The 25,745-nt window shown below is 29.5% G+C and overlaps 1 protein-coding gene across 1 annotated transcript; it reads left to right on the forward strand.

Moving 5' to 3' along the window:
- Nucleotides 1–17,918: 17,918 nt before the first annotated feature.
- LOC113375846 (hexamerin-1.1-like) lies at nucleotides 17,919–25,185 on the forward strand (the record flags this gene model as incomplete). The annotated part of the gene is made up of 3 exons (XM_026615796.1): nucleotides 17,919–19,944; nucleotides 20,416–20,522; nucleotides 25,138–25,185. Coding segments are annotated over exons 1-3 (2,181 nt in total), but the record flags the coding sequence as incomplete, so codon positions are not given.
- Between the last annotated feature and the right edge of the window lie 560 nt (nucleotides 25,186–25,745).

Consider the following 25,745-nt stretch of genomic DNA (forward strand, 5'->3'; position numbering starts at 1 on the left):
CCCTGGTTTCTTGATTATTTTCTTCTATAATTTCATCATTAATTTTTCTTCTTTTAATATTTCTTTTCTTTTTCTTTTTCTTCTTTATTTTAATGGGAATAGTTTTCATATATTCTGGCCCTTCATCATTAAGTATTCTTATTTCTTCTTGTTCATTATTTATTTCTTTCATGTCGAAAACCTCATCTTGGGTTTGTTCCGTATATTGTGCCACATATATGTTCAGATCCTTTTCTTCTTCGTATGAATTTGTTCGTAAGGTTTGTTCCATATCTTTTGCCTCATATAGATTCTTTTCTTCTTCGTATAAATTTGTTCGTATGGTTTGTTCCATATCTTCTGCCTCATATAGATTCTTTTCTTCCTTGTGTGAATTTGCACGTATGGTTTGTTCCATATCTTCGGCCACATATAGATCCTTTTCTTCTTCGTATGAATTTGCAGCGATTGTCGTCAACTCTTCTATTTTGGTGTTGTGAGTCAAACTTTCTTCTTTGTATTCTTCTTGTTCTTCGGATTCTTCGGATTCTTCGGACTCTTGGGACTCTTCTTTAGTTGTTATGAATGCCTTGTATGTATCATCATATGTTTTTGTGTATTTCAGATCCTTATTACTTTCGTAGTCCATTCTATCGTCATTTCCACCATTGTACATTCTAAGTTTGTCATCTCTTTTCCTATTTGTAAGTTTTCGACATTGGTTAATGTGGTGTCCCCTTTTTTTGCAGTATCTGCAAGTGACAAATGGATTGTATTTTTTATCAGATCTGATGTTTAAATATTTTTCTTCCTTTGCAGCAATGTGCATAGCATCTTTCAAATTTTCCGGTTTGGCTGCTTTAACTATAATTTTCAAGTCCAATGGTAGGCCTTTAACAAAAACTGCCAAAGCCAAATCACAATATGATGGATACGCTTCTTCATTATGTGTAAAATAGCATTCGTTGTTTATTAACGTAAGCAAATTCTCAACTTTCTCTGCAAACTTCTCAATCGATTCCCCATTTTGTCTTGTTGTTGTTGCTAGCTCGTGATGTAACTCAGCGATGGACCTTCTATCTTTAAAACGTTTAATTAGAATAGGTTTGACATTATTCCATAACTGATAATCAGCCCGTCTAATGCAATCAAAAGCTGTTCCACTTAATTTACAAATAACAATTTTTGATATAAATTTGTATGTCTTAAAATCTACATCATCTAAAATTGAGTCTACAGTACTTAAAAATTTAAAGAGGTCATCCGAATTACCACTAAATTCGGGTATAGTGCTAATTGCTAATTGAATTCTAAATTTATTTATTTCTATACTATTATCTTTACCTTCTCTAGCTTCCACAAAAATGGGTTCCATCTTGAGATATGATTAAATTTTGATTTGCTTACTTGAATCCGATGAGATAGTTATGTCCAAGTTAGTCGTAGTCTCGTGTTCGTTCTAAAGTTCTTCGGTAGGCGCCACCATCCCTTAGTTTGTGCTGCGAATGATCGTTCGGTTTGTCGAGTTGTGGCAGCTTTGAACTCGATGTCTCCGTCAGAAAACTCTTCAGCGCTACGAGGGCAAAAACCGCTAAGCCACCATGAATTGTCCTGGTGTGGTTGGTAGTGTATTGGGAGGTAGGTTCTAGATCACCAGTACGACCAGGAATTGTAATGGTAGGCTGGACCCGAGCGGTGAACAGTTGAATAGTTGTTGAAGTATTATATTTTGATGTGGACTCTCCAGAGTCCAATGGTAGTGTGAAAGGCCTTTAGTACGAACAGCGATTTGATAGTAAATTGTAAACACACTTCTTTCTTCGAATGATACTTTTATTATTCACTACTGTTACAATTAATATTTGTTGATAACCTTCTGGTTATCATATCAGCAAAAACTACATTTTACTGAATACTATGTCTGGGTCCAAGCTTGACTCCAAGCTTCTCTCCAGGTTTGACTCCAGGTTTTGACTGACTGTCTAACTTTTGTCTAACTCTTATATACTAATTTATTGTTTACAACCTATTTACAAAATCCAACAGTAAGCACTTCCGATGTCCGCGTAACCTACATATAACTAGCAACGCGTTTTGTAATTATTAAACAAAATAATGATTCGAATTGTTATTACAGTTCAATATATATGGCAAACAGATACACAACCCTCAGTGCAGAAGTCATCCCCCACTCACATCTACTAGAGTTCTTGTGCTATAAAGTCCAAGTCGATGGTTGAAAATCCTCATTAAAAAACGTAACATCCTCCTTGGAGGTTTGGCAGTCCTGCCGCGAGCCCATGAACCCACTTAGCGTATAGTGATTGGTGTGTTGTGCCAGGAGAGAAAAACAGTTCCAGCAAAGGTGAAATCATTCTTTATTTGTCAGGTCAGATCATTTGTTCCCTCCGATACTCCTATACTCCGTTAATTAGGATAACTCAGTCAGTATGTTAATTTACAAGTTTATAATTAAAGATAACTTAGCACTTCAAAGTTTAGACATAGGACACTACTGTACATAGGTACAGTCATGCTTTAACACCTGTATTCTTAATGCATTATTAAATAAGATAGTAAGTACATTCTGTTTCATTCTTGTAGTTAGTTATGTCCGGCTCTACAGATAATTACAGGGTGTTCATAGAAGTCGGGTTTAGGAGTTGAAGTATATATAATAGTGAAAATATATATATATATATATATATATATATATATATATATATATATATATATATATATATATATATATATATATATATAAGATGTTGAATATGTCTTATAAATATATTCCTATGCCAATTATCTTCAATTATGTCTGATTACTTTATTTCTGTAACATAGAAAATGTAATCCTTATGCTGAATAAAATCCTCAGTTCAATTCGAGCATTCGAAGCGTGCACATCGGTAAGATATGGAGAGTGGTGAGTACGGTGAGAACGGTGAGTCATCACCGTCTCAGTACAATGTCAATAGAATCAGTAATTTAGGAACAAGCATTGCTGATGCAATGAAAACATATTATAATGAAGATTTAAATTCAACACAACAATGCTATAATAGTTTAATTAACAAGAAAGGTGAATATTCTAAAAAATTAAGTGATTTAGGCAATAAACTACATAGTGGAAAAAAAGTGTTAGTATTAATTTATTAAATAAATCAATTAAAAGTGTTAAAACTGATAAAATTAAAAAAGTGACGGAAAGATTAAAAAATACTTCTAAAAAACTAGAAAATGTTAAAACTTCTATCAAGACTAGTGAAGATATCTCGGAAGAGTCGGAAACAAATTGGGATGAAAGTATGGAAGAAGAAGATATTAGTACAGAAACAGATAGCAACAAAAATATGGATTTAGAATTAGAAGATCAAGATAATTTAAAAATTAATGAACCCATAAAAGAAATTAGCCAAAATAATGATATAAACAAAAATTCATATAATAATAAATATAAAAATTTGACCTACTCAAACAGTGATATAGGACCATTCATTATCTACGTGGAATCCGAAAATATAAACAATGGAGTGGTACACCAAATGGCAATAGGCAAGCTTATGTTTAAAAATTTTCCACAATACAAACATGATATAATTGAAATAAGATCCATAGGAAAAAACAGAATCAAAATTATATTTAATAACTACAATATAGCAAATAATATTATTAAGGACGAGGTGTTCGTTAAAAACAAATTGCGAGCATATATACCCACGTTCTTACTAATTAGGAAGGGTGTCATACACGGCATAGACGCTGATATGACAGATCAAGAGATAAGAGAAGATATAAAATCAGATGTTGAAATTTTAGATTTAAAAAGAATAAATAAAAAAGAAAATAATAAATTAGTGCCTACAAAAACTTGTGTAATAACCTTCAGGGGACTGCAATTACCTGATCGTGTGTCGATATATGCAGTCAAATTCAGGGTCGAACAATACAATAACATTACACAATGTTTTAATTGCCAAAATTACGGCTACGTGACTAATCAGTCACTAGTCATTGTTCAGGCGAACACAAGTATAAGGATTGTGAAAACAAAGAAACTTCTCCGATATGCGCATTATGCAAGGAAGAGCATCAGGCAAAAGACTAAAAAATGTGGTAAATACTTATATCACATCAAAGTAAAAAATATAATGACCGACTATAATATAAGTTTTAGGGAAACCAAGGCGATATTAAACAATAAAACATATGCTGATGTCATAAGACCAGATGTAGAAATTAAAAACAAAATCAATTTTCCCGATCTGCCTGACGTACAGATAGAAAAATATACAAAACTATATCAACAGCCAGAAATCATAAGACCAACAACAACGGTACGACATATAAAAACAACAATAACATAAGCAGTACAAATCATAGTAATGTCAACAAAATAACGGGAGACCCACCCAGCGCACAGGAGCGAAATAGATACAAAAATAATTATCATAACACAACACAAAAACCCATAATACACGACAGGAGTGAGAAAAACGAAATACCACGTGATAATCAAACGATATTAAAAATTGAAGAAAGACACAGAAGAAGAAATGTAAAAGAATACTACGATAGAAGGAGGGAAATAAACAAAGACGATACTGAATGGAAAACTCCGAATAATCAGGAAGATAAAGATAGCAATAATGAAGAGAAAGAAAAGATGATAAAACGATACTGCAGAGAAATATTTAATAAGGTACAAACAAGACTAAGACATAAAACAAATGAAAAAAAACAGAAAAAATATGGATAGCTTTAGAAGAGGAAATTGATTCTCTATGTAATGAAAAAACAACACATTCAGAAATTACTCAAACAGATAAGGGTAAAGAAAATACTGTTATAAAATAACATTTTGTATAGTATTGAATATAAGTTAGTTGTATAATTGTATTAGTAATATTGAAGTTAAAAAAAAAAACAAAATGTATAATCTTCAGTGACAGCAAGGCGAGCATTTTACAAAAGCAAAATAGAAGATCAAGCAAATTAATTTTTGGAATAATAAATACAATGAAAACAATAAATTATAGTGAAAACTCTACGACATTAATATGGATTAAAGCACATGCGGATATCATAGGAAATGAAACTGCTGATTTTCTGGCGAGAGAAGCTTGTCAAAATGGAGAAGAATACACGAGGCTGCCGCAATAGAATTAAATTTAAAAGGTTAAAGAGCAGAGTTTAAAAACTTGGCAAGGAGAGTTTTCAAAATCTTTAAACTATAAGGGATCAACATACGCTCTAACAAATATGAAGATAACACAAAGAACGTGATTTAAAAGGTAAAAGAGGACAGAAAATTATCTCCAATATCTCAAGGCTGAGATTCGGACACACAAGAAGCAAATCCCATCTTGCAAAAATAGGAATAATACAAAATCCCATGTGCCAGTGTGGCAGAGAACAAGAAACGATAGATCATATTTTTTGTAAATGTTAAAAATATATGAAACAAAAGAAATCCATGTATAAAATGTTACAGGACAAAGGAATCGTGTTCCCAATAAATTCACAAGTGTTGATATCCTACAATATTGTTAACATACACAAAATTATGTATAAGTATATAACTAGTATTAAGATTGATTTATAAATTTGGAATTGTAAATGTATATATCTATTTAACTGGCGAAATGATCGAAAGATTAAAAGCCATAAATAAATAAAAAAAAAATAAATAAATAAAATCTCCAATTCATTGTAAAGACAGTTGGTAAAAATAACTGACGCGTTTATTTTCTTGGTATTTTATTTATTCCAATGTTATTTTTAACTTAAAGCATTACACATACAATTCCATTAATTCTAAAAAAACCTATATATGTATGAAAAATCTTATATATATATATATATATATATATATACTAGCAAACCCGACGAACTCCGTTTCGCCACCAAATGATTTCGTGAGAAAGATGAAGAAATTTTTTGTTTGTTTTATATTTGAAAAGAAAAGATTTGATTTTATTATACAACAGTAATGAATTTATTTCGATTACAAAAATGAATTATTTTTAGTTGAACTTTTCTAAGTAAATGAAAATGAATCCGCAAATTATCCGTTTCATTTAGTGCTCTTTGGTAAACCACATTTTTTGTTTTGTGGTCTGACGTTAACACAAAATAAGCGGATGGTTTCCCAACTCGTGAACAGGCAACGTATAACTGCCCATGTGAAAAACAATGATTTTCTAAATAATTTATTTGAAATTTATCTCGCAAACACTAAGCGATTGGCCTTGAGACTTGTTATTGCGAACGCAAGGCAAACTGGAAATTGCAATCGTTTGATGTCAAACGGTAGACCAGTCGGAATCATTGGTATGTCACCAAATCGCCAGCAATTTTTTATTGAATGGTGAAATTTAGTGCGTGTACATCATTATTCTTTGCGGCAAGATTTGCTCGTTGACTTAACCAAGCATAATTTTGATAATTCTCACTAATGTCATTACTCGAATTTTTAATTACGGTGCATGAAGTTCCAGCAGCTTGCATTAAGGCACGATGCCATACACCACTAATCTTCTTAATCGCCCGAGACCTTTCCAACGAATGCAAAATTGGCGAAATCGGTTCGTGCGTTCTGGAGTTATTTCGTCAGGAAGGAAAACCCGATTTATTTATATATATATATATATATATATAAATATATATATATATATATATATATATATATATATATATGAGTAAGTTCTTCAATGGCATACATCAAATAAAAGGCAAAGATTTAAAAGTTAAGCTTTAATTTTTCCAAACGTTTCGACATAGGATTTTATGTCATCATCAGTAGATATAAATATGGTCTTACATCAGTAGCTAGCGCATGGCACATAATTTTGCACTATATATATATACACTAACTTGTTTTTATTATGTGCCATGCGCTAGCTACTGATGTAAGACCATATTTATATCCACTGATGATGACATAAAATCCTATGTCGAAACGTTTGGAAAAATTAAAGATTAACTTCTAAATCTTGGCCTTTTATTTGATGTATGCCCTTGAAGAACTTACTCACATTTCTCAACATCAAAACTAACTTCTCTAGCATATATATATATATATATATATATATATATATATATATATATACATAAACATATATGTTTGTGTGTGCGTGAGTAAGTTATTATATGGCGATACATCAAAGAAAAAAACTAAAATGTACACAGCACAAAAAATTAGCACTAACATTTATACAAGTAACATAACAAGTAACTAGTCAACACAATGTATTTCTATCTTTTCTCCTATATAAAATGTAAAAAGAGTAATAATAATTTTATTTGACAAATATATGAAAAGTTAAGTAATTGCTGCAACGACTTGTATATAATATAGTGTCCGCGGGTCATCATGTATTATACACAAGTCGTTGCAGAAATTACTTAACTTTTCACATTTTTGTCAAATAAAATTATCATTAAGCACTGTTTTCCATTTTGATAACAAGATGTAACAGACTCGCATTTTTATCATCGTCCCGTAGGGTAGTTCTAGTAATGGGCCGAAAATAAAAAATAAATTTTTTTGCATTTCTCGACGTTTTGAAAGTTTCTGAACATTTTGGCATACCTCAGAATAAATGGATGCGCGTGTGTGTTTTGTATGTCCACGTTTTCGGGCGCACAGATCAACCGATTTCAATGGTTCGAAAACATTTGATTCCTATTGATAGGGCGATGTGCTGATTAGTTTTGGGCAAAGGCAGATCCAGCCGTTTCAGAGATACGGAGAAAAAAGTGCAGAAAAGAGAAATCGAGTTTTTGAGAGAACGGAATTTTCGATTTGAATGATCTAAAAAACATTCAATTTGTAATGGGTAGCAGAAGAGGTGATTAGTTTTTAGCAAAGGCAGGTCCAGCCAATTCGAAGATACAGAGCTAAATGTGCAAAAAATGGCAGTTTTTGAGAGAACTAAGCGACGAATTTGAATGATTCAAAGAACTTTCTGCTTGTTTTAACAAAATAATTGCTTTTAGGAAAAAAAATTGTTTTAATTTTGTTTCAAAAATTTTTTTTTCATATTTTTTTTGTATATCGAAAATAATTCAAATTTTAATTTAATTCTGACTAAAGTTCTAAAACTTGTATACTTTAAATAAATAGTTTTATCTTTGCAATTCAGTTCATATAATTCTTATAAATATTAGACAATGTTACAGTATTTAATAATCTATTTGTTCACGCCAATCTAAGCATGCGGTTATATGGATATATAAACAAAAAATCATCTATCAAAAAATCATACAAATAAATCAATCAATCAGATCGTAATCAAAAACAGTATTAAAATTATTGTAAATACACTTATAACTTGTTATTAATACAAAATAAATATATACAGTTATCAATAAAGTGTTTTACAATTGGTCCTTCATAAGGCAAGCAATCATGCCAACATCCTAAATTTTTCACTATTAGAAAACATTTAATTTATATAAAGCTTTTCTAGAAATATTTTTCATGGCTAAACAACGTTTGCCGGGACTTTATTTGCGTTATATTGTATATATATATATATATATATATATATATATATATATATTAATTGTTTAATATGAACAAAACAGCACTCAGATTTGTTTAACACAACTTTATTTTATGATTACAGACGTTTCGAGACCATGGTGTGTCTCATCTTCAGTGTAATTTCAAAAACAGTTACTTATATACTACACATTCTTTAATAATTTATTTAAATTTCATTTAATTTTTGGTATACAAAAAACACCAACTATTCCTTGCAATGCTTGACACAGTACTAAAGAAACATATAACACTTACAGAAATATTCTAAACAAATTTGAAGTACTTATATAGATGGAGACAGAGAGGGTATCATTATAATGTAAACAAAAGGAGTGCTATCGCATACAAAAATCGATAAAAATGAAAAAACAAATTAATTTATTGAAAAGAATAAGATAAATGAAAAAATTTATAAATTAATAATGATGTTTATATAAGTGTCATGTAAAATATTTGTGTCGGTTCTTAGATTTATGCTATTGTTAGTCCGAACTATTAACATTGATTCTGCCATGCTCCGTTTAAATAAGTCTTTCTCATGGAATAAAATTTGGGGATTGTCAAAATCAAACTTATGGTTGTTGATATTAGCATGATCCACAAGTGTACTTTTAAATTTTTTGTTATCTATTTTTTCACATTGTAATTCATGTTGCCTGAGTCTCTTTTCTAAGTTCTGGCAGGTCTGCCCAATATAAGAGCAATTACAATCCAAACAATTTACTTTATAAACTATATCTTTCTTTTTTGTTAATGGAGTTTCATCTTTAATTTTGGAATATAAAAATTTTAATTGTTTTAATGGAAGTATGCGATAGCACTCCTTTTGTTTACATTATAATGATACCCTCTCTGTCTCCATCTATATAAGTACTTCAAATTTGTTTAGAATATTTCTGTAAGTGTTATATGTTTCTTTAGTACTGTGTCAAGCATTGCAAGGAATAGTTGGTGTTTTTTGTATACCAAAAATTAAATGAAATTTAAATAAATTATTAAAGAATGTGTAGTATATAAGTAACTGTTTTTGAAATTACACTGAAGATGAGACACACCATGGTCTCGAAACGTCTGTAATCATAAAATAAAGTTGTGTTAAACAAATCTGAGTGCTGTTTTGTTCATATTAAACAATTAATATTCGTTCCACTCATATCATAAAATTCTATATATATATATATATATATATATATATATATATATATATGTACAAAATAATATTTATAGGTACTATTTTCTTATTTATTTTATTCTACGCATAAATGTGACTAATCTGTTTCAACGTCGAAATAACTCCAAAAATATATTTTTGTAATAAAACAAAACAATGTTGCACTAAATATCAGTAAGTAAGTATATATTCTTCTCTGAATAATAAATAAATCTCTAAACTAATAAATACAGTTTCATATAAATTATACTTACAAGTTTATTCTTTTGGTATTTATATTTGTTATACTTTTTATTTAGGCAATAAATATTTAAAATACTAAAAAATAAAAAAAGAATGTAAATGTTTTTATATACGGAAGATTGAGTAACTTTAGTTACAAATCTTTGTAAATAAAGCAAAAAAAAATAATATTTTCTGTTCAAAAACATTTTGAATAACTTAATATCTCATTTTATTACATAATATCTTATTTTTTTATATAATTAAGAAAAACGGTGAATTAGTTTATAATTGCACCACTTTTCAAGTCTTGGAATACTTTTAGCATACCTTTGATACATGTAAATAGATCTTAAAAACTTGTTGGTTTTTGTAAAGCTTGTTACTATCAGTTTTGTACGGAGACCTACCAAAACCTCTGACGCAAAATAGCGGTTTTGAGTTAAAAAATAATGTATTCATTTTTTTATATAAAACTATTTTTTTCTGAGAATAATCGAATTGTGAACTATATAAAACAAAAAGAAACTAGTGGTGGATGGCATTGCGCCTTAGGCAAATTGCTGGAACTTTCCGTACTATTATTAAACATTCGAGGAATAAAAATAATCAATAATTAGAAACAATAAAAATTTAACAATGATTAAAATCTTAAAAAATCAATTTTTTTGAAAGTTTTGAATTTTTTTTTTCTAAATTTGTTAACCGCTGTGCTTACCTTTCATTAATTATTTTTTCACACTGTCAACACAAGCAAAATGTTTGTTATTCTAATCAGATAATCACTTCTCTCATAAACTGCCTGAGCATATTTGCACCCTTTGCGTTCAGTATCTCCGAAAGAGCTAGATCTGCCTTTCGCAAAAACTAGCCAGTACGTTCCGCGTCAATTGATCCACGTATGCGACATTTGTTTGAATCATATAAGTAATGATCATTTTTGACCACAAAATAACATTTTATTTTATTTATTTTTTGGATTTTGAGAACGGGTGGACAAACCTTCCAAGCAATTTAGTCAATTCTTCATTTTGTCGATACAATTAATATGTTTTTCGAATTATCCAAATCGAATGTCCTGTTCTCTCATTGTGAATCAAATATTTATTGCATCATTCAAAACTGTTGTTTAATTTTCTCAAAATGGTTGACAAAAAATTGTATCCTTACATACATACATTCACACACACACACATATACATCAAGTTTTTTTATGCCAAAATGTTCAGAAGGGCTTGAAACGTAAATATACATAAAATAAATCAAATTCTTAAATTTTTTTTATTTATTTCGTCTCTATAACTAATATTACGGAAAGTTGATAATTGATATTGCATTATAAAGACATGGCTTTGACATAAAACTGATGTGCCCATAAGCTGATGTTGCTTTTACCAATCCGCATATACCCATTTTTTGGTAAAAATCTGAAATAACTGAATGTTTATAATAATCTTAATTAATAGCAGAACTAATGGTGCATGCTATTATTACTTAATGCAAATTTCTGGAACTGTCCGTACCGCAATTAAATATTCGATGGATAAAAATAATCACTAACTAAATTGATCAATAATTTTTAAGAATTATCACCTTCCCGTAGGGTAAGTTATAGTAATCGCAAAAAAATCGAGAATGAAAATTTTTATATATCTTTACATTTCAAAGTTTTCTGTCATAGGGTAGGGCGGGGCTAGTTTTACCTAAAGGCGGAGCAAATTTTTACTTAAACGGATGTAGCTAATACTATTTTTTGGTAATAAGTAAAATTTAAAAGCTACAGCTGTTTAAATGCAAAAAGTCAAGTATGCTCAATGTACCCCATGGGGCAAGTTGAGCACTAAGAAAGTACAATGAAATCATAGGTACAATGTCGATTAGTGATGAAATAAAATAAGTTTTTAATAACCAGTTCTATATTTATAGTCTTTATTGACAGAGAAAACAAAACTTATAGTAATTTTCTTTGAATAATTAACCAAAAGTAGAATCAACAAACAATATCGTATCTTAGGAATTATTTTACCATTATATTCAGTATTTTTGTTTAAAATCATTATTTCTTTATATTATTACTCATAGACTTAGCTTAAATCTTAAAAATATTAATTAATTTCTGCAAGTTAATGGTAATTGTCTTAGTGACAGAACAAGTTTAGCAACTATGCTCAACTAACCCCAACTCGGAATTTCAAAATAAAAGTGAGTTTAGAAAAAAAACGTGAGAATTATACTCAGAATCTTTGTGCATATTAAAAGTACTATAATTATATGGAAGAATAACATTTACCTGATTAAAAACAAATAACATTTGACTAAACCAGGCGAAAACTCGTGATGAATTACTTTTTTACTTTTTGGTCTCAAAATAAACAAAATGCCCGTGAGTCTCACTCATTTGTCCAGCGGCCACTAGAGATCGCGGATGTTTATTTCTCCCAAACCTCTATCTTTTCGCCATATAATGCCTAAGCGGACGGTGAATAGTTTTCGAGATATTTTGATTGCTCAACTTGCCCCTATGCTCAACTAGCCCCGCTCTACCCTACCTTAGAAAAAATGGATGTATGTGTGTGTGTGTGCGTGTGTGTGTGTATCTGCGGATACAAATTTTTGTCGACGATTTTGGGAACACCGATCAACCGATTTGAATAATTCAAAAACATGCGATTCATATTGCTAAGGAGACGTGCTGATTAGTTTTTGCAAAGGCAGGTTACGGAGAAAAAAGTGCCAAAAACGGTAACTCAGTTTTTAAGAGAACGGAGCGTCCGATTTTGATAATTCAAGAAAAATTTTACTTGTATTGACGAGATGAAAAACCAATGGCAGATTAAGCTTTCTGCAGCTCTAGGCCTTATATGAACAGGCGCTCTTTTCAATAGACAAATTTTTACTTTTTTAATTAATAATATTATTATTAATTAATAATAATAATTAATAATTTCATTCTAAATTACTTAAATACAATTTTTAACTTTGCGTAAGTTATAGTAATCGCAAAAGATCGAAAATGAAAATTTTTGCATATTTTTACGTTTCAGCATTTCTTATCATTTTGGCATGCATGTTTTATTTCCATAAATAAGAAAGTTCTGATTAGTTTTCGGCAAAGACAGGTCTAGCCGTTTCGAAAATCATAACCAAAAGTGCAAAAATTGCAATTCAGTTTTTGAAAGAATCGAGCGACTGGTTTCCGAATAATTTAAATAACCGATTTTTAAAATTGAAAATAGATTTCTGAAATGTATCAATTAGGAGTCAAAAGATTTGACAATTTTAAAAATTCATCAAAGTTTGATAAAAACTATGAAGGTCAAAATGTGTGTTGAAAGTCGCTTTTAACACGTCGTGATGAAATAAATCTAAATGTAATTATCAAAAACGCCTGAACTGATTTCACAAATTAAAGTCATTGGACTAAACTCGATAAATAGAACCGAAATATCCAAAAATTTCGAGTTTTTTATTTTAAATTTTAAAATAATTCGATTATTTGAAAATTTTAGTTATTTTAATTTTCTCAAAATTTTGAAACCAGTGGACTTGCCTTTTCGGAAAACTAATCATTTCTTCATACCATTAAAATACCACGAACAAAATATTTTTTGAGTCATTTCAATCGGATGATCTGTAATCTCAAAACCTTCATGACCACTTTTGCCTTTTCTGCGCTCTGTATCTCCAAAAATGCTAAAGTACGCCTTGCGGTCAAAGCCAAGCGAATATTTTCTGAATTATTCATGTCGATTGATCCTTGCAAAGGACCCTTGAACTATCTAAGTAAACTTTAAAAATTAAAAATCTTGGTGCGGAATGATTCAAAATAATGAAGACAAATTTTGTAATAATTAATATTTTTTAATAAAAAACTGATAATTTGATGTGCAGATGTTCGATGATCATTTTTACCACCAAAAGTCACTTGTTTGGGCAAAATTTTTGATGGTTCTTTATTTCATCATACAAGTAAAATGTGTCTTGAATTATTCAAAATCGACGCTCCGTTTTTAAAAATTTATTAGGCATTTTCTTAACTCTTTGCCCCCTATTCCGAAATGGATGGAACTGTCTTTGCAAAAAACTAATCAGCACGTCTTCCCGATATTATAATTCGAATGTCAACACATGCATACATTCATTTTTTCTAAGGTATGTCAAAATGTTCAGGAGATATTGAAGCGTAGAGATATATAAACAATTTTATTTACGATTTGTTTGGGATTATTATAACTTAGCCTTCTTAAAGTTGAAAAAAATGCCAATTGGAGGAAGCATAACAAATTGTCAGATATTTTAGTTAAGAATTTATCCTACAATTTTTTAGGCTTATTTAAATAAAAAAATCACATACAAACAAAAAATATAGTTTAACATAATAAATTAATAAACAACAATTAATATATTGTGTTAATTCGCCGTGGCTTGATTTAATACCGGAAATAAAATAAGAAACCATCGAACAATTTTTAAAGCGTTTTATATATATGATTCACCTTAACAAAATTACAAAAAACGAACAGATTTTCAATATTTCTTCAAAAAAGCTTTTCAGTTTGATAATTATTGTATTAAATATGATACACCAAGAAATTATCAATGCGGCACCCACGAATAATAAATTTGATTAGAAAACGTATTATGTTCTATTTCATAGAAAATGATCTCTAAATTTACAAAAAATGTTCAGGATTTATCCTCAAAATGAATGGCCGTGACATTTTATCTTTATCTATCTATTAGTTTAAAATTTTGACATTCTGAAAAATTTGCCGCCCTAGGCCCGGGCTTCACGGGCCTATGGGGTAATCCAGCAATGTGAAGAACTGATTAAATTTTTGAGAATGTAAGTCCAGCGGTTATGGACTCTCAATAAAAATAAGTTAAAACTAGTGGAGCGCATGGCATCGTGCCTTAATGCAAATTACTGGAACTTTCTGTATCGTAATTAAACATTCGAAGAAAGAAAATAATCAATAATTTCAAATAGATTATTTATTAAATACTGTAAACTTATAAGTGATTTTTAAATTGGGCGACGAGCGTATATAATGAACATATCTTATGCGTACGTTTACAAGAGTTTATTTTTTTTTTAAATTAGATTTTTTTTTTTTGAAAGTTTATAATTTTTTTCAAAATTCTGAAATTTTTATAGAGGTTTGAAAATTTTTCGAATTTGAATATTCACAAAAATTATCGAAATATTCTCTTTTTTTTTAATTTTTCAAATTTTAGTTTTTCTTTGAAATGATGAAAAGTTTCGAAAATTTGAATTTTTTGAAACTTTGATTTTTTTTGAAAATTTTCAAAATTATTAAATTTTCTGTAAATGCATTTTTTGCACACCGTCTACTCAAGCAAAATGCTTTTTGAATTAATCTAATTGGATATTCCGTTCTCTTAAAAACTGCATAACCGTTTTTACACCATTTGCGCTCCATGCCTCCGAAACGGCAAATTTTGCAAAAACGCCTCGCGATCCAGTACGAATCGATTATTTCATACTGTCGAAAATGTCGAGAACATTTGTTTGAATACTTGGTACGGAACCCAAAAAAAAATTACACAAAATGAGTACACAATATTGATATCTCTATAAATTATCTGATATCATATTATGTCCAATAAATATTTTTGATCGCCAAATGACACTTTTTTAAATAATTTTTATTGAGAGTCTATAACCGCTGCACCTGCCTTACCAGAAATTATACAAGTTGTTCATTTTGTCAATACAAGTAAAATGTTTTTTGAATTATTAAAATCGGACGCTCCGTTCTCTTAAAAACTGAGTTACCGTTTTTGGCCCATATCTTCGGAACAGCTAGACCTGCCTTCGCCAAAAATTAATCAGCGCGTCTCCTTATCATTACAAATCGAATGTTTTTTAAGTTATTTAAATCGGTTATTCCATACTGTCGAAAATGTTGAGGGCATTTGTAAACACACTTACACATACTTTTTCTAAATTTTGTCTTATTCGATTCAAAATAGCTTGAAACGTCGAGAAAACATAAAATCTTTTCCTTCTGAAAGTTAAAAAACATTCGATTCGTGTTGATAATGAGACGTGCTGATTAGTTTTTGGCAAAAGCAGGTCTAGCCGTTCCGAAGATACGGGGCAAAAAATGCCAAAAAACGGTAGAGAACGGAGCTTCCGATTTTAATAATTCAAAGATGTTACTTGTAATGACAAGACGAAGAACTAATTAAATTTTTGAGAAGGCAGGTCTAGCGGTTATAGACTTCCAATAAAAATAAGTTAAAAAAATGCCATTTGGCGGAAAAAATGTTTATGCACATCAAATTATCAGATATTTTATGGAGATTTTAATGATACGTGTAAATTTTGTTTACATTTTTATGGGTTCCGTAACATCGTTTGTCCTATAGACGGCAACGCGGCGGTTACGCGCTTCGATATTTTACCTTTATGCAGCTAAAGCTGTACGATTACTTTAAAAAGTTTTCAAATTTTAAAAATATTTCAAAATAAAGAAAACATTTTTTTCAAAAAGTTATTTTTTTTTTAATTTAAAATTTCTAAAAAATCTAATTTTGTCAATGTTAAAAAAAATAATCTTTTTTGAAAAAAATGATTTTTGGTACAAAAAGTTCCAGTAATTTGCCTTCTATTTGAAATATTTGTATATCATGTGTAAGTTGATTTTGTTTTATATGTAATTTGTCTCTTATGATTGACATTTCGGCCATGATGCGCGCGATTATATCAATCTGTATTTAAAAATCATAGGTCAGAATACATAAATTGAAATACATATGTAGAATTAATACTAAGAACAAAGGCGGAATACTAACGCAAATTTATATTTAAATTGTTTCTTTGTTCAAATCGATCAAAAAAACAAGTATTTATTATAGCACATTTTGCTTTTATATTTTGTAAAACTCATTATATATACGAGTAACATCAGCACACATATTGCTGAACCATGAATTTAATTATATATATATATTATATATATATATATATATATATATATATATATATATATATATATTCAATGATATATATCATCAATGAATACATCGTATTCTAATATTGTCTCGGTATATCATGTTCTACATAATGCAAAAAAAGATTTCAAACTGTAAAAAATTGGTTCTTCGTATTTTCTTAGTAATGTTTAATAAGCTCAGTCATCTATATAATAAGCGCTTAAGTTACCATTATTATCAAAAATTCTTCAATTAAGGCAGCAGTTTCATTAGTTCGTGAAACAATATATTATATTATAAAAACTGTTGTTAATTTTGAAGTTACAAAAAATTTAAATATTGTATTTTTTATATTAAAAAATAGTTATGAAAATTATGTATAAATTTGAAATTGTTTATTGTGAATATGAAGCGTACTGTTGAGCCTGCGCTCTGAGCCACCTGGTGTCCAGTGGTTGAATATTTTTATTAAAATTTATATGTTCATTATCTTTTTAATTTTGTCTAGTTTAATATTTCATCGATTGTTAAACATAATTTCAAATTGATCGTACTCTTTAATACACAAAAAGGTCAAGTGTAGCAGATTCATAAGACAGTTCATCAAAAAAATTATTTTGCTTTATATTTATAACGATTATTACTATTTCATAAGAATCGAACGAATGAAACATTTTCATCACTTTCTCCTTTATTTACTAAATATATTAAACAAATTCATAGCTTAGCTACAAAATTATTATAGTGAAATGTTAAAAAAATCACAATATGCATTTTTAATAAACAAATAGACAGCAAATTTATTTTAGCTGCCATCATTATATAGAATAACAACGCTGGATAGCGGTTTTTAGTTTGATGTTCCTACTTATGAACAATTTATAAAATTACAAACGTACATGAATAATTAAATAATTAATAAAAATGTATGTATTATATGAGCGTGCCTGTGAATTTAACCTCGATTCGTCGTATATATAACATTACTAACAAGCCAGTTTCGCAGTGTCGCGTGTGCCGCAAATGAAGATCATGTCGAAAATATTATATACAGTTTTACTTTGTGTCATTTTAACTGTATCTGGTTGTAATGGATTTTTTGTGCCAAAAACAGGAAAGAGTCAATATCCTGGTAAAAATGGTGTATTAAAACAAAAGGTAATATTTGAATTATTTCAAAATATTTTGCAAAATAATACGCACGAACTTCATAACGTAGCGGGATTGTTATACAATCCTGAGGATCATTTGGATAGTTATGTGAATTCCAAGGTCCTACAAGAGCTTATGGACTTTATTAGAAACGGACAAGTTCAAAAAAGTGAAGTATTTGATTTAAATAATGAAAAACACCTCGAAGAAGCTAAAGCACTTTTTAAAGTGTTCTACAACGCAAAAGACTGGTTAGCTTTATATCAAGTCATGTGCTGGGCCAGGAATACCTTCAATGACCGCGTATTTGTATACGCTTTTTCGGTAGCGTTAGTTCATCGTGAAGATCTTCGGGGAAATGAATTGCCTCCGTTGTTTGAGGTTTATCCACATTACTTCATTAACTCTGATATAATCTTCATGTCTCAACTTTATCAAATGAGTGAGTTGAAGGACGATGTCACCATACCAGTAAAATATTCGGGTTCATACATCAACACCGGCAAGGATCAACAGCTCTCGTATTACACTGAAGATGTTGGTTTGAATCAGTTTTTTTATTACTTTAATTTGGATTATCCCGCCTGGATGACTGGCGATGAATTTTCTCTGCATAAAGACCGACGCGGAGAACTGTATTTATTCACGATTCGTCAACTGTTAGCACGGTACGAATTGGAAAGATTGTCGAACGGTTTGGATTTTGTTCCTGAATTGTTGGAAGATTTCACATCGACAATTGCGTATCATTCTTCTTTGCGTCATCATAATGGTTTAGACTTTCCGCATAGATCTGTTGGCTATTCTTATAATAATTTATCTAATGTTTATGATTATATAACCACTGCTACAGATTATGAACATCAAATTCGCAAGGCATTGGACGCTGGTTTTGTAATGCCTAAAGATGGTAAAAATATTGACTTTAGAAATCCAAATGCAATCAATGAACTCGGAAATTTATTCCAAGGCAATGCTGATAGTGTTAATGTTACTTTTTTTAAAACATATGTAAGTACAATAAAGCACATTCTCGTAAACACATTTGAGACTGTTGGTGAATACCCGTATCCAAGCGAGTTAGATTACACATTTACGGAATTGCGAGATCCAGCAACTTATCAAATATTCAAGAAAATTTTTAATATATTAAATCATTTTTATTCACATCTACCAATATATTCGATAAACAATCTTGGTTTTTTGGGAGTTAAAATTCAAAATGTGGATCTTGACGACCTTGTCACCTATTTTGACACTTATAGATACGATATAACTAACAGTATCTATAGTAAAAAATCTTATGCTATAACTGCTTTACAAAAGCGACTTAGAAGCAAGCCATTTACATACAATATTACAGTTACATCCCAAAAATCTGTCGAAGCTGTTATAAGAGTATTCATTGGGCCTAATTTTGATAGCCTTGATCAATTTGAACAATTCCGTGATAAATTCTTTCAAGCTGATGTATTCAAATATAAATTAAAAGAAGGAGAAAATATTATAACGCGATTATCCAGCAATTATAATACCGTTGTAAAAGACAGCATGTCAATTGCAGATTTATACAAGGAAACGATAGAAGCTGTCAAAGATAATTTTACGTGGAATTTCGATAATGCAGAAGCGCATTGCGGCTTTCCCGAAAGATTGTTGTTACCCAAAGGCACAGAGGATGGATTTGCGTACAAATTTTTGTTTTTCATCTCTGAATTTAATCCGCCGACCGTGCCCCAATTTGAAGGATTCAACGCGAATTATAGCTGCGGCGTGGGCTCCGGGGCGCGATATGTCGACGACCTACCACTCGGATTTCCCTTGGATAGACAAATTCATACGGAAGCTTTAACTGTGCCTAATATGTATTTTAAAGATGTCGTTATTACATATGATGAAAAGCTGGGTGCTTTGATAGATTAAATGAATAAAATAAATGGATACTATTATTTTAATTATTAACACAATTTTTGTACATTAAGAACTAAGTATGAAAATGTGAACAATATATAATAGATAAAATAAGGTTTATAATATGATAATTGCTAAACATAGTTTATCAATGAGTTATACTACTTTTTGTGTTATGTAAATAAACATCAATAAAATGTTGGATATAGCAACAATAACAGTTTAAAAATTAGTGTGCCATTTTATATCTATTATGTAATGTGAATGCGATTTATGTCATCATATATCGATGTGTGTGGTGTTTGCCACTGCCAAATCTGGATTACATATTTTATATTCGGCAACTTTTATGTAAAAATTTTACCAATTCAAATCGATCGGTTCGGGCGCTATTTCCAAAAAATATGGGAATAACAATACGTAATATCGGTAAATTGTTATTTCATAATTTTGCAATCACTTTGAGGTTTTGCTAATCGTTTTCTCAACAGCTTGGTTTGGAAAAAAAGTCACAAGTATGTTCCTGACTGCTCAGTAACTCAAATGGCTTTCACATTGATCTACGGATCTTGGGTATTTTATATTACCACGTATGTCGTTTCAATTGAATTTTGTTATATTACACAAAATACATTTAATTACACAAACTCAAAATGAATCTATTTATTGTAACTCTATTGAATTTTCACAAGCAAGAATAAACATAACAAAGCATATTAAAATTTCTACTAAAAAGTTCAGTAAGAATGCGTGTTATATTGCAAGTGACTCTGGCGATTTTACAAGGAAAATGGGTTGCAAAATGCAATGTTGTTCAATTAATAATTTATTTGGTAGTATTATTAGTATTGATAGTTAATAAAGTAGAGTAAATCATATAAAATATCAGTTAAATTACCATAGTTTAATTATTTTATTTTTTATGTATTGAAGCTCAGACACAATTTTTAAAAATAGTTTTCATTTATAATAATTAAAAATATACGCAAAGTATAATTACGCAAAATTTTAAAAAAGTATAATAAATTGGGAATCCAATATAAAATATAAAAAAATATTTATTTTCATTTTTTTAAATATTTAATAAAATTAAATTCAAATATATTCAATGAGAATATATTTATTACAATCCCATGCGGTAAGCTGTACTTTACACCAAAATATCGAATATATATTCATGTTAACGTTTCAAAGTATTTTGTACGTTTTGGTATACATTACAAATCTTTACTGATTTGAATAATTAAAAAAACAATGGGTTGTACTAAATAGTTTCATGCATAGATCCAGCTGTTTCGAAAATACGGGACAAAATATGCAAAAATAATTGAGTAGCAATTCGGTTTGTGAGAGAACAGCGCAGCCAATTTGAATGAATAACTAGCTGTAAGTGGAATTCTGTCTTAAGGCAATTAAGGCATCGTGCCTTAAGGCAAATTGCTGGAAGTTCCCGTACCAAAAATTATTATTTTTTTTAAAAACGATTAACATTTTTGAAAAAAATTTACTTCGAAAAAATAAGATTTTTGAGAAACTATAAATTGGACAAAAAATTACTTTTTTTGAAAAAAAAATTTAAAAAAAAAAAAATTTTTTTTGATTTTTTTTTTGAAAAATTTTTTTTTTTTTTATTTTGACATATTTTGGAAGATCTAAACTTTTTTTCAAAGCAATCGTACTGCTTTAACTGCATAAAGACGAAATATCAAAGCGCGTAAGCGCCGCGTCGCCGTCTAACGCGTAAACATTGGTACGGAACCCATAGGAATGTAAACCAAATTTATACTTACTGTTAAAATCTCTATAAAATATCTGATAATTTGATGTGCATATGTCTAATGATTATTTTTGACCGCCAAATGGCATTTTTTTTTACTTTTTTTACTAGATCTCCGAAACCGCTAGACCTGCCTTCATGAAAATTTTATCAATTCTTCATCTTGTCAATACAACTAAAATGTTTTTTGAATTATTGAAATCGGACGCTCCGTTCTCTTAAAAACTGAGTTACCGTTTTCGGCACTTTTTGCCCCGTATCTTCGGAACGGCTAGACCTGCCTTCGCCAAAAACTAATCAGCACGTCTCCTTATCAATACGAATCGAATGTTCTATGAATTATTGAAATCGGTTAATCGGTGTTTCCGAAATCGTCGACGAAAATTTGTATCCGCACATACATACACACACGCACATACACACACACACACACATACACACACACACATACATCCATTTTTTCTAAGGTATGCCAAAATATTCAAAAACCTTTGAAACGTCGAGAAATGCAAAAATTTTCATTTTCGATTTTTTTGCGATTACTATAACTTTCCCTACGGGAAGTTAATAAATACTTCACTTTTATTGTCGGAAAAAAGAATTTATTAAATTTTTGGAAAAGCAGATTCAGTGATTTTGGATATCCATAAAAACGCAATTTGCTGAGGAAAATAATCATTAAACATATGCACATAAAATTATCAGATATTTTATAAAGATTTTATTAATGAGCAGTGCAAATTTTGATTCTATTTTTAAATTTCCTTAGTAGGATAAGTCATAGTAATCGCAAAAAATCCAAAATATTTTTTTTATTTATCTTTACATTTCAAAGTTTGCTGAACCTTTTGACATATCTTAGAAAAAATAGGATGCATGTGTGTGCGTGTGTGTATTTGAATAATTCCAAGAACAATCGATTCGTATTAATGACGTGCTGATTAGTTTTTGGCAAAAGTTGGTCCAGCTGTTTTGAATATGCGGGGCCAAAAGTGCCATAAATAGTAATTCAGTTTTTGAAAAAAAACGAAGCGTCCGATTTAAATGATTTAAAAAACAATTCATTATTATTACAATTAATTTAAATGTGTTTGAGAGATGTTTAGATTTAATTGATAGCAAAAACAGCATTATTGAAATAAACAGTTGAAAATTTTGTCTAAATATCTAAAACTCAATTTCAGTTCATCAAGTCAAATGTTACACATTGCAAAGTGCCACTTTCAACTATAATTTACTATTTTTTAATGTTTACACCTTTGCCGTGATGAAGATTTAGTTGGTTCCTTTTACTTCAACCACGTGTAAGCTTTTATAAATAAATAAATAAGTCTTTTTATTTCCTGCCTTTTTACTTTTTTTACATGGAATTGTTAAATTAACATAAACTCATATATACAGAACATGTTGTATTATATAATATAAACACAGTACGCGATGTATAGAGTTAGTCGGCAAGAACCCCGGATTGGGTATAGGCCTCCTCCAAAGATTCGTCGTTTTTTTGTAGTTTCTTTATAGTTCCTACCACTTCGGATTCGTCGATCTCTTCTTTATTGTTTTAATATTATGTGTTTAATATGATGTTGAAATAGTGTTAGTATTGCAGGGGCGGTCCTACCTTGAATGCAATGCATGCAAAAAATGCGGGCGCACGCCTTAGGGGGCGCCAAAACGAGATTCGGAAATAAAATTTATTATATATATTTTAAAATATAAAATCAAGAAAACTTGATAGATTATAATAAATAATCTAACTTAACTATGGTTACTAAGATACAAAAAGCATATTTAGTTTGCAATGTCATAGCAGTAGAAGTTAGTAAATCCGCAAGTTAGTAAATTATTGTTCTGTGTTCTCTTATTATTTTTTTTTGTTTGAAGTTAACGTGGAATTGAAAAAGAAATCATCTATTATTCAATCCCATAAGTTCAAATCTGCGAAAGATTAAATTAATTATTGGGAATTATTTAGCTGATTTAGTTGAAACGGAAATTGTTAAAAAATAGATACAAATTATAATAGACAAAAATATAAAATGGGTAGTCAGTGCTTAGAAAAAGACTTATTTATTTCGAAAAATTGAATTATAACATTTGTTTTTGTTGCAAATGCTACTCATATGATGAACTTTGAATTTTGAAGGCAGGCGTGCTTATAGGTTTATGGAATTGGAGCAAATATGAAAAATGGAAGCAAACTTCACTTCAGAACAAAAATCGTTGAGCTTTTTTTATACATTGTGGTGCTCATACTCTAAAATTGATTATTAACTATGCAGAAATGATACAGATACAAATATAGTTAGTTTTTTTGTTTCAATATAGTTTAAGAAATATGTAATTTTTTTGCATTTTTTACTGATCTTTGGACAATAAAATTTAACTTTAAAACAACAATCTGATGGGAAAGTAAAAATAAATTCAATTCGGCTCTTACGATATGAATAAGGAGAAGTTTACGATGCAATTTTGGATATTGTAAATAATAAAAAAAATAAATTAAAATAAAATTTTGAAAATCCAACATGAAATACTAGTGTTATGTTTAAAAATGAAAGGTTAGTTTTTTTGCTCTCTTAGCATGATTTTCTCACAACCCAAATACTAATATTAGGCATATGTTAGAAATAATTGAAAATTTAAAAATATTTGATTATGATCAACCCGCGAATCGCCTCGATTTTCTATATAAATTTAAAATCAAAATATTTCATACGCTTTTACATTATATATAATATTTTATGTACTAAATATAAAATGATTAAAAATAATTTAAAAAATTACGTGTTTATTTTTATAATTTTAATGATAAACTGTTAAAGCAGTTAAAATTATTGGGGGGGAGGGCGCTAGAAAAAAAATTGCATGCGGGCGCTGAGAACCCCAGGACCGGCCCTGAGTATAGTATAAAACTCTGTAGCTACAGTTACAAATGTCTTTTCGTTTGTGTATATATTTGTCCAGGTTTTCTAATTCTTTTATCCAGCAATTATTTGAACGAAGTGCTTTAAATGGTTTATCCGTGCTACCAGAAAACTATAGTTGGCTCATTTTAGTGTCATGTCTGTATTTTGATTAATCATTATTTTTTAACTTCCCGTAGGGCAAGTTATAGTAATCGCAAAAAAATCGAAAATGAAAATTTTTATATATTTTTACGTTTCAGAGGTTTCTGAACATTTTGGCATACCTTAGAAAAAATGGATGTATGTGTGTGTGTGTGTGTGTGTGTGTGTATGTATGTATGTATGTATGTACGTGTGTGTATGTATGTGCGGATACAAATTTTCGTCGACGATTTCGGGAACACGGATCAACCGATTTGAATAATTCAAAAAACATTCGATTTGTATTAATAAGGAGACATGCTGATTAGTTTTTGGCGCAGGTAGGTCTAGCCGTTCCGAAGATACGGGGCAAAAAGTTCCGAAAACTGTACCTCCGTTTTTAAGAGAACGGAGCGTCCAATTTGAATAATTCAAAAAACATTTTACTTGTATTGACAAGATGTACAATTGATAAAATTTTCATGAAGGCAGGTCAAGCGGTTTCGGAGATCTAATGAAAAAAGTAAAAAAAAATGCCATTCGGCGGTTAAAAATAATCATTAGACATATGCACATCAAATTATCAGATATTTTATAGAGATTTTACAATAAGTATGATTTTTTTTTACATTTCTATGAGTTCCGTACCAATGCTTATGCGTTAGACGGCGGCGCGGCACTTGCGAGCTTTGACATGTCTCTATGCAGTTCAAGCAGTGCGATTGCTTTGAAAAAAAGTTCAGAATTTTCAAAATATGTCAAAATAAAGAAAACATTGTTTTTCAAAAAAAATTTTTGTTTTCAAAAAAAAAATTTTTTCTCAAAAAAAATTTTTTTTTCAAATAAAAAATTTTTGTTTTTCAAAAAAAAGTAATTTTTTGTCAAATTTATAGTTTCTCAAAAATCTTTTTCGAAGTAAAATTTTTTCAAAAATGTTAATCGTTTTTAAAAAGAATAATAATTTTTGGT

Source organism: Ctenocephalides felis, unplaced genomic scaffold (genome assembly GCF_003426905.1).
Source record: "Ctenocephalides felis isolate EL2017-DRISC unplaced genomic scaffold, ASM342690v1 CF-g0.4_SCAFFOLD_01886, whole genome shotgun sequence".
Taxonomy (NCBI): Eukaryota; Metazoa; Arthropoda; class Insecta; order Siphonaptera; family Pulicidae; genus Ctenocephalides; species Ctenocephalides felis.